Here is a 13,266-nt window from a genome sequence, read left to right as displayed (position 1 = left end):
TCTGATTTCTGGGTGGTCCAATGTGGAGGCAGGAGTTGGACTCAGTGATCCTTCTGGATCCTTTGCAGCCTGGGATGATCAATTATTCTATGATTCTCCTAAAACCTTCCTCTTTGAACCACAATGCACAGGTGTTAATGTGTGTAGAGACTTGCAGGCAGACTCGTGCACAACTCTACAGGAAATCAGTTAGCACATTTAATCAACAGACAGGGCTAGCATGCTATTGGGCTGTGCATTGAATGTGCTTGCCACACCCAACGCTGCTAAGTGCCCTTGCTTGTGAGCAAACTGAGATGGGGAAATGCTATTGTCTGTTTCTTGGAAATCTTTGATCTGGAGTTGCTGTATGTAATCATCCAGCTCTTTAATCAGATTTTCATGCTGAGATTCTCTCCTGAGTCCTTGAGTTGCTGATGAGAACTAGATCTGTTCTGATCATGGGGCAGATCATTAAACATCATTTAGGTACTGCTTCTGTTTCTAAAGTTTCTATCTCCAGTATTTATTACTGAATCCGTGGCAAATTTGCATCCTCTCTTGGAACCTGTTTCATTGCACATGCCCACACACATACCCAAAACACACTGAGAGTTGATGAGTTTGCTCTTCTTCACCTGTGGCCAACGACTCAGCAAAATAAGCCACAAAGGTCTGCCATGGCCATTAGACCACTATTTTTTCAGTTCCCTTATAATAGGATCGCTGAAGTGTTGCCTTTGGAGGCCTCTATTCCAGCATCCCTCAGAAGTAGATATGCACAGTGAATGATTGTTTTGAGAAGCGAACACTGATATCCCATTCAACCACCATCTTGTCTGGTTTTGTGCATATTGCTTTCATGCCCCCAGTAGGTCTCTTCCCCAGGTCCATTAAGGGCTTGCTTTGGGTTAGGCACTGCAGTGGGGAACAAGGTTAAGGTCCCCTGGACACCCCTCTTTCCCCATGCCATGAACAGCTTGTCTCCTGTGGATCTAACACAGGGTGCTCAGGCAGCAAACTGGTAATACAGGGACAGGTAGGCAGTCTGGGAATGCCATACTGAAAACACCAGGGGTTTGGGTGATCCCTGGCCTCAAGCAACCTGAAACGGCAAATACTGTCCTCATAGTACTCTGAGGCTGCCAGCCAAGGAGGACAATGCCTGCCACCCATCCCAGCCTTGCAACAAAACACAGGGCAGCAGTAGTATGCAGTGAGAGCAGGGTCAAACAAAATCTCTGTGGAATCTGTCATGCCCAGGTTCTTTGAAAGGAAATTCTGTTTTCAGCCCCTACCTTTTGTTCACAGTGCTGTTCAAATGCAGCTCCATCTTAAGTAGGCTTCATGACAGAACATCACATAGCATTTGGAGGATAGGATTGATATATGAATAGATCTATGGAATAGTGGCTGGCTGCCTGATATATTGAGAGACAGAGAGAGAGATGGATGGAGGGAGAGGAGTGGGGAGAGTGAAAGGAAGACAGACAGAAAGTCAGATTTCCAAGATACTAAGAAGAATAGATATTTTTTTAGACAACAATGTAGGAATGTTAAATTCAAAAATTGTTATGAAGCATAGCTGAGTTTTTGTCATTTTTGCCAGGAGGTCATGTGGGACACTATTTTAGGTGAGTTATCTCCTACTAAAGACCTAGCCAAATGACACAGCCCAGATCATCAAATTATAGAATTGTAGAATCATAGGTTTGTATTGGAAGGAATCTTAAAGGTTACTTAATTTCAACCCCACTGCCATGGGCTGGGTGGTCACCCACTAGATCAGGCTGCACAGGTTCCCATCCAACCTGAAGCTGAACACCTCCAAGGATGGGGCAACCATAGCTTCCCTGGGCAACTTGTTCCAGTGCCTCAGCATTAGGCACTTAGTAAAGAACTTCTTCCTATGACCTAGCTTAAATCTCCCTTCTACTGAAGGGTTGCTCTTTCACAATCTCTTGGACTTATGGTTTGCCACTACCTCTTTCCTTTCCTTCCACTTTCTTCCAAGTTGCATATTTCTCTCTTGAAGTCAGCACTATCCCACTCTCACCTTTCCAGGTCCTTGGATGAGGCCTCGTGCCACCCCTCCTTCACCAAAACTCACACCCCAAATTACATGCTCAATTTCTGGAGTAAAAAGTCAGATCAAAATGCCTTTTCATCAAGCTGTGTGTACTGGCAATGCATCAGAGCTGGCAAGGGAGTATTGATTTTGTGGCTGAGGCCACTCTCTATTGGCAAGAGGAAGGATATTCTTTTGTATTACACATCCCCCAGGTTCTTCAGGTCGCTGTGGGAGCTCACCTGTAGCCAAGGGATAACTTATTCTGGCATTGGTAGGAAGCCTGGGGCCAACCAGGCCACAATATGCCCCAGACAATCAATACTTTGAGCCAAAAAAAATTAAAAAAATATTGCCAGGATCTTCTGCACACCCCTCCCCAGCAGTGGCGTGCAAGCACAAACACGGTGCGCCTACCAAACAAAAGGTGCAGTTAAGTTGTTATACAAGAGTTTATTGCAATTTCCAGTCACAGAGGGCAGACAGAATTTAAACAGTGATTTTTTTAACTCATTGAATTGGTGCAGAATAGGGTGGTAGGAGATATTTTTTAAAAGGGAAGAGGAGAGCAGCACACCTCATCCAAAACTCATGTCACTGAGATTGTGGGAACAAATGGTTCCTTCACCCTAGGCCAACATGTAGTCTCTTCATTAATTTTTATCCATCAGAGTGACAATCTGTCTGTACATGCGCTGTGAGGCATCCTTACCCCAGTGGTGGTCAAAGTGGTTCCAGTCCGGGAAGTGCTCATGGTGGATGATGTTGGTGATACGGAAGAGCAAGCGACTAGTCTCCGGAGGCGGGTTCACCCAGTCCTGCCCACCACTCCACAGTGCAGTCGGCACTGTCATGTCTTCTATCCTGTAGAAGGGCGGGGTGGTCTGGGGGAAATGTGGTAGTTATTCATCGGCTATGACATTAATAATGCCAATAGATACTAATAGGTGTGACGTACTGTGTCTAACATCCTAGAAGACTCTAGCCACATCAGCCAGTGGAGTATGCGACCCTCATCCCACACAGCCAGCCTCATCCTCTTCATCCACAAGCTCCTGCCTACCTGGTTGTACTTCTCCTGATTCTTCTCCCCATAGTCAAACTGCTTGAACTCCCCAGTTTTGGCAGTCTGAAGCAGAAAGTGTTAAGAATCATAATCGTGGAATAATTGAATCATAGAATCATTGAACAGTTTGGATTGGAAAGGACCTTAAAGCCCATCCAGTTCCAACCCCCCTGCTGTGGGCAGGGTTGCCACCCACTAAACCATGTTGCCCGAGGTCCCATCCTACCTGGCCTTCAGCACCTCCAGAGATGGGCATCCACAGCTTCTCTGGACAGCCTGTGCCAGTGCTTCACCACCCTCTGAGTAAAGACTTTCCTCCTAACATATATTCTAAACCTGCCCTCTTTTAGTTTTAACTCCCTCCTTCTTGTCCTATCGCTATCAGACTGTCAGTCTCCCTCCTTTTAAGTACGGGACGGCTGCTTTCTCCCTGGAGCTTTTCTGTCCTCTGGGCTCAACAAGCTCATCTCCCTCAACTTTTCCATGTAGGACAGGCGCTCCAGTCCTCACATCATCTTCACAGCCCTCTTCTGGGCCCACTGCTCAAAATTCTTTGTGTCCCTTAGAATGGCATCCCTTTTTTTCTGCACCATTCATCTTAGTGTCATCATCAAACTTATTAAGGATGCACTCAGTCCCACTGTGTCGTTTATGAAGATGTTGAAAAGCAGCAGTCTAAGATGGACCCATCTTCACCACTCTTCACAAACTTCCACCTGGACATAGAGCCATTGATCACAACACTCTGGCTATGACCACTCAAAGAGCTTTTGTTACACTGAATAGTCCAGCCTTCAAATCCATACCTTTGCAATATGTAGATAAGAATGTGATGTGGGACTATATGAAAGGCGTTGCAGAAATCCAGGTCCATGACATCACTTGCTCTTCCTTTGTCTACTGGTGCTCTTCCTTTGTCTACTGTCACTCCATCACAGAAGTCCACAACACTGGTCAGGTACTATCTGCCCTTGGCAAAGCCATGCTAGCTGTCTCAGATCATGTCTTCACCTTGCATGTGCTTTAAGAACTCAGGTAACAAACACTCTGGATCAAGCACACTGGAGCAAAGAGAGCATCCCAAAAATACCTCCATAGGGTGCTTACCCAGGACTGTACCAGACTTCTTCACTATTATCTTTGGTGTAGTTATATTTATCTTTATCTTTATTTATATTTATATTTATCTCTTTGGTGTAGTAATATCAAATTACTTTTGTTAACTTTACACACTATTTCTTTATCTGCTTCTAGGGTGAACGAAGCAACATTTTAAAATACCATATTCACAGATCAAAAGACATTTGCTATAGTAATTATAAAATCGGAGTAACTACCTGTCCCCAGTGGAGAAGGGTTTTTACTGATGTATAGTCTGGAAAATGAGCAAGGTATACATCCAGTCGACTCTGAAGAAAAGGAAGTATTTTCAAAGTGATTTCAGAATGATGAAAATCATCATCATAATAAAATCTGTCTTGTAACTGCTATGTAATTTTTACATGTGAAAGTATCTCTACTCTATTCAGAGATGAGTAGCTGCTTTTAAATATATGTCATAAACCATCACTTTAAAATGTAGATACAACCAGACCAGTCAAAGATGTTTTTGTTTGGTGCATAATTGATAACCACTTTCTCATGCTGTCATCTTTATCTCTGCCATGCAGAGAATATTTACCCCACAGCATCTAGGTAAAACACTTACACTCAGGGCAGGATAGGAGAAAATCACCTGGCAGTGCTTTCCAGGTATGAGGAAACCCTGGCTTTTGAATCTCAGTATCTGTTTCCATTTGTCTAGGGAAAGCTCGGGGAAATTAGAAATGGAGTGTGTCACTGTGACTAAAGAAGCTAATACACCTACTACATTCAAGTTCTTCTTGTTGTATCCACCAATAAGGAAGATCTCATTTTCACAGACTTCAGCTATTAGCATGTTGCTGCATGTCTTAGCAAGAATGGCTCTCTCCTCCCTTCCCACCAGGGTTAGTTGTTTTGTTCCAAATATTATCTGCAAGAGTGAAAAAAACAGGTCACTGCATCTCCTGCAACATACGTCCTCTCTTAGCAGGACCCTCTTGACCTCAGTCAGCATTGTCAGGTAGCTACTCAGTAAGGCTGGGGACACATTTGAGCCACTCAGCCTCACAAGCAGGCTTCTCCGCATCACATCCAAGCCTCAGAACAGCATGAAGCCATCACTGTCCTTTCCACCCCATGCTGTTGTGCCCATCATCTTGGTGCTCCAAAAGTTCTGCCTGAGATAGCCAGTCTCATACAATTCATCTTCCCCTCTGTTTAAAAACAGGAACAAGTATGGGTTTAGAGTAAAACCCGTGCATGTTCAACTGGACACAGGGACAGCCTGTTGTTTGGGATCTTCAAGACCAGGCGCAGGTGTAGTTTCATTGAATGACAGCTGGAGAGCTATCACAACACAAAGGATGTGACTTACCTAAATCACTTACATTTAAGTAGTTCTTTGGGAAAATGCATGGGAATAGCACAAAAAATATTACCATACCTTCAACAGTGCGTCTGGTAGAAATGCAATCTTTAACACAGGGCCTTTAACATGATGAAAGGTGTAAAGAGGAGCCAAAGCAAAGAACAGCCTGATTTTCTCAGCCAGGTGTGGCATGCTTGAAAATGCTATGAAACCTGAAAAACAGCAAGAGATCATAACAATAACCTCAGCAGCAACAATAGTGCCATATATGTCAAAATGCCTAGTTTGACTGAGGATATCTCTGACCCGGAATCTTGTTGAATTTTTTTTTTTTTTTTTTGTTAGAAAATGATCCTTCAGAAGGAGATTTGACTAGCAGCTCAGAGCTGGGATAGGTGGGAACAGGTGATATTTTCCTTTGTGTTTGTTCACAAACAAACTTCTGCTGGAAGAGAAGGGGAAGGGGAGCATATCTAAAGCTAGAATAAGGCATAACACATAGTAAACTCTTTGCACATCCAGTTCCTTGTTCCCACTCACCCAGAGAGTTGCCCTGAGCATGGCCAATGTAGAAAAGCTTCTCCTGCCCAGTGTGCTGCAGGATGAAATTCACCATGGCTGGGACATCATATATGGCCATCTCATGGAAGCTGGAAAGCAAAAGAGGGGCTGGAGAGGATGCCCATTTCCCACTCTCCAGCTGTTCGCAACCTCCCAAGGATTTGGGGTGGGTAACACCAGCAGCCCTGATTCCTGGCCCAATCCTCATGCTCTTCCTCACCTGAAGTCCCAAAACTCCTCCTGGTCAACAGAGAGGTTCAGGTGCCGTCGGGACCAGCTGTTGCCCCGGCAGTTTCCAATCCATATATCATATCCTGCGTCCGCCAGGATGAAGCCCAGGCTGCTATCAGGGAGATTGTCCACCCAGTCACCACCATCTAAGCTGAACCCATGCACTATCAGCACAGGTGACCTGGATCCTGAATGAGAAGAAATCATATACTTTACACAAGAAAATCCCTTCCTAGATGGAAAGAAAATATCCTCATGGATCTCAGTGAATATTTGAGATCTCTGTCTCTGAGATGTCAGGAAACCCTGATCCAGGACTGAGGGTTTGCCCCAGGAAAGTATGTTTTGTACAACTTTCCTCCTGTACATAGTCTTGTTTCTGAACAGGTTCATAACTATGCTATTTGCCTGGTGAAATCAACCTCACCTGAGTCCCCAGTGTTGCCTCTGCCATGGGGAATCCGGTTCACACTGAGGAAATAGCCGTCCTCAGTCAGCACATCGTACTCCTCACTGGGGTACCCTTGGAAGTGGATCTTCTCACTCTGCAGGGACAGAAGGGCAATGGAAGAGGTGACCTACTGCTGTCCAGCATGCTGAGGATGACATGGCCGCAACGTGCCATCATGGCCTGGTGTCACCTTCACATGCACCAGCAGAGCCATCTATTCTGGAGAACCACCAGAGAGTAGCCAACTTCATGCAGAAGGCATGAAGTGAGAGATACCAGCAGAAAAATCAGAAAAACTTGTTTCTGGCCACATCTCATGCCCTCCCCAACAAGGCTGACCGCAGGCAGAGAACAGGGTACCTTGGGGAGGACTCTTTCCTGAAGCACTTACAATGTTCATGAACTGCTCGGGGTTTTCATGGCTCAGTTCTCCACGTGGGATGGCATCAGCCAGCTCCTGGGCCAGTCCCAGGGCCACCAACAGCAGCCACATCTCTCTGTCACACCTAGGGGACAGTGGGTCTGGTGTGAACAAGATGGAGTACTAGGGGCACCACCAAACATTGCCTGAGTGTCCCCAGGGGATGAAGGGGGCATGTGAGAGCAGGAGGCCACCGCCACAGCCATCATGACTGACTAGGGTCTCTGCACCTAAATGTGGCCATGCTGATGTAGAATGTTGTCAGCATAAGTCTGGGGGCCACATTCATTAATGCTAGCTAGTACCCAGCTTTGTGCAATGTGCATTAGTGTGTTGGTGTTGCTTCTCACCAAAACCCAGGTTTCAGTGCTTCCCAATCCAGGCCCTGTCTAGGGAAGTCAAAGACAGACCATATTACTGAAATAGCTACCTCAGCAAGCAGCACAGGTCATAAGGAGCGAGAAGCCTGGCCTGCATAGAAATTAGCAGATGTCAGACGAGTCATCCTTCCACAGGTTATAACAATAATCTTCTCAGCACTATTGTCCTGTTGCAAAACTTATCCCAGATTTTCATTCCAATTGTGTTTTCCTGCTGCACACCCTTCTTAGGAAACAGTTTCTTTCCCTTGTTGGGGTGGACAGAATTGTTTGTATTCAACTTTCTGTAGCATTTACTTATAAAAATAGTAAAATGTGGCAGTGAATGAGAAGCAATGCTAACCCCTTGTCCGTTGAATTTGAGGTACTGCAACAACATAACTTATTTACCTTTAAATTATGATTTTTTTTTTTGTAGCCATTGACATTAAGATGGCATAAACTGCCAAAGACCAGGAAGGCTGTGTCAGAGATGCTGTGCCAAGAGAGCCTGCTTTTCTGCATTTGTCAGAAAGATTTCCTTGCCTGTCCAGAAGAGCTGTAAGCCCTGCACTGCCTTTGGCCAGCCAGTCTGAGGCTGACGAAGAAGAAGTAGGTGCTGTAATGAGGAACTTGTGCAGGGGGTTCAGACTGCATGCAAGAGTGTAGGACGTGCAAGCTGCCTTGGGACAAGGTAACAAGGAAAGAGGGATCTACATTTTGGTTTTCAAGGCTTGGCTGTACACAGGGTGATCTGATCTAATGCAGGGCATGGTCCCACTTGTAGTACTTGGACCAAAGACTTGCAGAAGTCCCCTCTAAAATGCAGCAGCCCATCCCCTCACCCAGCTAAGCAGTGGGCTCTGTCGGTAGGAAGAAGCACTAAGATGTTGCATACAACCTGGAGGACGTGACTGAAGGCTCTGCTGTCCAAGTCAACATCATTTAAATATTGCAATGGCACACCTCAATAGCCCAGACCTAGAACAAGCTCTGACTCAAAGCCCACAAGTATCAGTGAGAGCACTGGCATTTAGTCATTTACCCATTTATGTTTAGTAACTTGTCCTGCTATCCCAAGAGATCAAACCTTTGTGCCAAAGGAGGAAGGAAAGAGATTAGACACTGTAGCATTCAGCATGTTCATTAATAGGCAGTAGGGTTTCAGAATACATACAGGGTAAGATCACATACAGCCCAAATGAAATGATGGTCCACATCTCCTGCATGCAAGACATCTAAGTTTCATCAGTACTCCTGGAAAATACCCCAGGTACTTGGTGCATTCCAGAGCCAGCCTGCAGCAGGGCATCCCCTGCTTCCACCAGCAGAGCACTCCCATCAGATCCCATTTCATCTTCTTTGGAGGTTCTGCGGCATCTTATAGCATCTCTGAGCTCAGACCCCAGGTATTGAGGGTCCATTAACCCAGTCCTGCCAGTGTTTATCCCCCCGCACTAAACAAAGGAGTCTACTAGAAAACACCAACAGCCCACACATTTGACAAAAGTCCAGCAGTGCCCTTCTCAGAGGAGAGACCATAACACAAACAGGATCCAACAAAGCCAAAGCTATCGATGTGGAGACACACACATGACCTCAGAAGGGACAGAGAATCAGAAAAATGTCCAACCAGAGCCATGAGGTTTGCACTACTCCCTGAGCTCACTGCAGCAGAGCTGATGCTCACAAAACCCTCACTGCTCAGATGCACAACTGCAAAGCAGACTCTCTAGAGGAAACTACTACAGAGACCAAAATGCTCAAGCTCTTGATGCGTGTCTCTAGAAGCAGAAGTGAATAGCAGGAGCAACAAAGAACACCTTTTGACTCCGTTGGAAACATTTCTTTCAGCAACAGCATGAGCTAGAAGGAAAGTACACAATTCAGCTCAACCTGACCTTCTGCTCCAGGCCCGTCCGTGCAGTTGGGAAGGACAATGACACCAAGTGAGCCGGTTACCTTGGCTTATAAAGGCACACACAGAGGCTGAGGTTTGTCCATCAAGGACACAAAACCTGACCTCTCTGCAATGATGCCGCCTGCTCTTCCTCTCCAGGATAATTCAGGAAGGGTGTCCTGAACCTCAAAGAGGGCAAGAGCAAAGCAATGCATCTTGAAAGGAGATAACGAATTGTTGGGTAACAAGCATGTCATCCAGAATATCCACATCTGACAACTGCATTTTTTTCCATACCTCTGCATGTGGATTGCAGCCTCCTCTTCTGTAATCTAAAGGGCAGCATGATAAAAAAAAAAAGCGCTTATCACTTTTTTGGTGTTGTATCACCACCTTTTCTTAGCATATTTCTTTGTCAAAGTGAAATGACTCTGGCTTGGATGAACCCACGCTTACTGTGGTTTTCATCAGCAGAATTATTGTTTTATTATTAGTTTTCCTAAATTGAAACACTTGTGTGAAATAGCAGGATGTGGCACTAGCAAGAGCTTTGTTTAATTACAGGTCCTTTTCCCCACAGTCAACCAAGGTCCTGGAGGAAGTGGGCGGGTTTTGTAACACGTGGTTTCTTGGAGCACAAGTGTCAGGACTCAGACCAGGGCTGGCAGCAGTCTGAGCAATCTGAACTGCAGAGTTTATTTACCTGCAAGCTTGTTTTGTAGTCTTTTTCCAAACTCTGTTACAGTGGCTTGTGCAAACTAGAGCATGTATCGCCAGTACTTGTGGTGGATAGAGCAAATTCAGCAGAGTGTGTTTAGCACAAGATGTACAGATTATTTGCAGGAACTTGGACACCTACGAACACCTCTGCCCATGACTTCACTGCCCTCTGCTTTCCTACTCAGTCCATATGGCCACATTTACAGCCTCTCCTGCATAGAGAATGACTACATGCTGCTGGCAAAATACCAAGCTAGGAATACCAATGCAAGGGAGCCCTGCCCTCAAATAAACTTTCAAGAAGCAAGTCCAAGCAGGCTTGGACTTGGACCTGACAAAGCAGGAAAGGAGAGTTAAAAAAATGTTGAGAAGTGCCATATGGTTAAATAATGTTTGATTATCAAATTGATCATCCAAGGCTCCTTTTATGCAAGACATTGTTACCTTGCACTGAAAATCTTCACCAGAGTTGCCCAAGAAGAATGTAGATACAAGTAAAAGGTTAAGAAGTGTCAGGGAAAGCCATTGGCATGCAATTGCTGGAGCATAAGATATTTGAGATGTTACTGGATATCAAGAAGAAGAAGCTTTTGCAACAGCTTCCCATGTGGGGCAAGCTGCTTCTGTAGAGAGCAGAGAGTCTAATGACTTCTAATGATCCTACAGTGTAACAGGAATGGTATTTCCTGTCTCAATACCTCTCAAATGTTGTCTCAAGAAAGGTCATCATAACGAACCACCTTTTGCCCAGTGACCTGCAGGATAAGATCAGCAGTTGGTGAAAGGCCCAGAAATACATCTAGATTTTAGGGGAAAATCTTAGTAAATGCAATTAAGCATTGGAACAGGTCCTGGATTGCTGGAATGTTAATTTCTGAAGATGCTTAAAACTGAACAGGACAAAGCAAAGATTAGGAGTAGCCTAATCTGGCTAGAAAATTGTCCTGCTTTGAGACTAGCTGGAGACCTACAGGGGTCTGTTCCACCTAACCTGTGGATGGCTGAACAGCAGAAACACAGCAGGAGGTACTCCCCAAGTCATGATCGACCCACAAGTCACTGGACCAAAAGACCACGGATGAGCAAGCCTCTGAGCAGAAGCTTTGGTGGGACACCACAGATGAGTGTGTCAGGAGCTTTGCAAGGTGGGGACATCTCTGTGCACAGAGGGTTCTGTCCAGACATTATCCAGGGGGACAGGACCAGAGATGCTGTTTTTCCTCTGAACGGTCTGTAGAAATGAAACTAAAGAGAGAAGGGCTATGAGGCCAGAGTAGAGGGATCAGGTGCATTACCTGTGAACCTGTGAATGGGTTTCCCATTTGCCTTTTCTCCTGAGATCGTCTGCACCTGTCAGTGACTGTGCAGATAAAACATTACATTTTGTCTTCTCTCTCCATAGACTGCAGGAATTTCTTCCTTCAAGCATACAATCTGAGTAATACTGTGTGTGTCTGGTGGGGCTCTGCACACTCATCAATATCTGATAGTGTTTCAGGTCATTCAAAAGTGGTGATCATTCCTCACAGCTCCCCAAAACCTGCAGGGCAGCCTAAGGTGCCCATGTCTGCTGAGACCTACATTTGATTCATGGATGGTATCACTCTTGAATTCCATGTCTTCTGCCCTTGGCCCCATTCCCATGCTGGCTCATCATAAAGCCTCACAAGAGCTCATCTTAACATTTCTTTCCAAAGTTTCAGAAGTCTCCAGAAGCCTGTGTAGGGCAGGGAGATCCCTTTCACTAGAGACTGGTCCAGTGAGGGCCCATTACAACCCATCTATTTTAATAAGATTCTCTAGCACCAGGTCCAAAGGATGCGGCCTTCTTTTGTATTAAGACCAACAAGAGTGACACTCAAGAAGGGGCTGGACAGCTAAGACAGGTCAGCACTTGGATGAGATGCTGGAAAGCACCTACAGGAACAAGTGTCCTTGGCATGCTGCTCATTAGGAAAGATCTCTTGGAACCCTGGAGCTGGTATCAAAGTTGGTATCAAATAGCTAGTAGTGCTGGGCACCTTCAGGCATAAGAAAGCTGCCTCTGTCCCACCTCTCTCCCCGGTCTCCATCCATGGCACAGCCAAGATCATGTTGAGACTGGTCCTCTTGTGATGCCCGTGGATCTCTCCTCCAGCCTCCAGAGCCCTTAACATTGTTTCCACTACTCCACCAACATGGTTTGATGATCTAATACTAATCCAGCCACACCTCAAAGCCTTACCCCCTCCTTTTCACAACACTGAGCCTGCAACGGCTACCACGAGGCCTCCCCTCAGCCTGCTCTGCATTGGGCCAAGCAGACTCAGGGACCTCAGCCGCTCCTCACATATCTCAAATATCAAGCTGAGTAGCACAACTCCTGTCAAGTTGATAGGAGAGAAGGAAGAGATGCCATCAGAAGGGCATTTGGCAAACTTGAAAGGTGGGCTCATATAAACTTAATGAGGTTCAACAAAGCCTAGTGCAAAGCGTTACTCTTGGGGCAGCCAATCCTGCGTATGCGTATGGACTGGGAGAAGAACTCATTGAAAACAGCCCTGTTGAGAAGGACCTATGGGTCCTGGCTGATGAAAAACTTAACATGAGCCAGCAGTGTGTGCTTGCAGCCCACACAGACAACTGTATCCTGGGTGCCATCAGAAGTGTGGCCAGCAAAGCAAGGGACGGGATTATCCCTCTCTACCCCTGCGAGGTCTTGTCTGGAGTACTGTATCCAAGTCCGGGGCCCCCAGCACAGGGTCCAGAGGAAATTCACTAAGATGGCCAGAGGGCTGGAGCACCTCCCCCATGAATAAAGGCTGGCAGACCTGGGTTTGTTCAGCTTGGAGAAGAGAGACTCCAGTGAGACCTCATTACAACCTTCCGATATTTAAAGGAAAATTATAAACAGGAGGGAAAATAATTTTTTTATACAGTTAGATAGTGATAGGCTAAAAGAAGCAGCAGTGAGCTTCATTACCAACTAGAACACGTGAAGGGAACTACGAAGAGACTTACTTCTCGCTTCCACAGTACTGTGTCTCCTCCACTTTCTGAGAGATGCACAGCCAAACTA

At 45.7% G+C, this 13,266-nt stretch overlaps 1 protein-coding gene across 1 annotated transcript; it reads right to left on the bottom strand.

Moving 5' to 3' along the window:
• Nucleotides 1-2,700: 2,700 nt before the first annotated feature.
• Nucleotides 2,701-13,266, bottom strand: LOC122175274 (lipase member M-like). The gene is made up of 10 exons (XM_042862792.1): nucleotides 13,209-13,266; nucleotides 7,200-7,314; nucleotides 6,785-6,902; nucleotides 6,347-6,545; nucleotides 6,106-6,215; nucleotides 5,641-5,777; nucleotides 4,981-5,127; nucleotides 4,451-4,522; nucleotides 3,111-3,176; nucleotides 2,701-2,931 (listed from the first exon to the last, which is right to left on the bottom strand). The coding sequence occupies exons 2-10, from the start codon at nucleotides 7,299-7,301 to the stop codon at nucleotides 2,701-2,703; spliced, it is 1,182 nt and encodes a 393-aa protein (XP_042718726.1). The 5' UTR covers nucleotides 7,302-7,314; nucleotides 13,209-13,266.

This window comes from Lagopus leucura, unplaced genomic scaffold, assembly GCF_019238085.1.
Source record: "Lagopus leucura isolate 7727_CA_CO unplaced genomic scaffold, USGS_WTPT01 Super-Scaffold_739, whole genome shotgun sequence".
In the NCBI taxonomy this organism is placed as follows: domain Eukaryota; kingdom Metazoa; phylum Chordata; class Aves; order Galliformes; family Phasianidae; genus Lagopus; species Lagopus leucura.
This window is presented reverse-complemented; position numbering and strand designations above follow the sequence as displayed.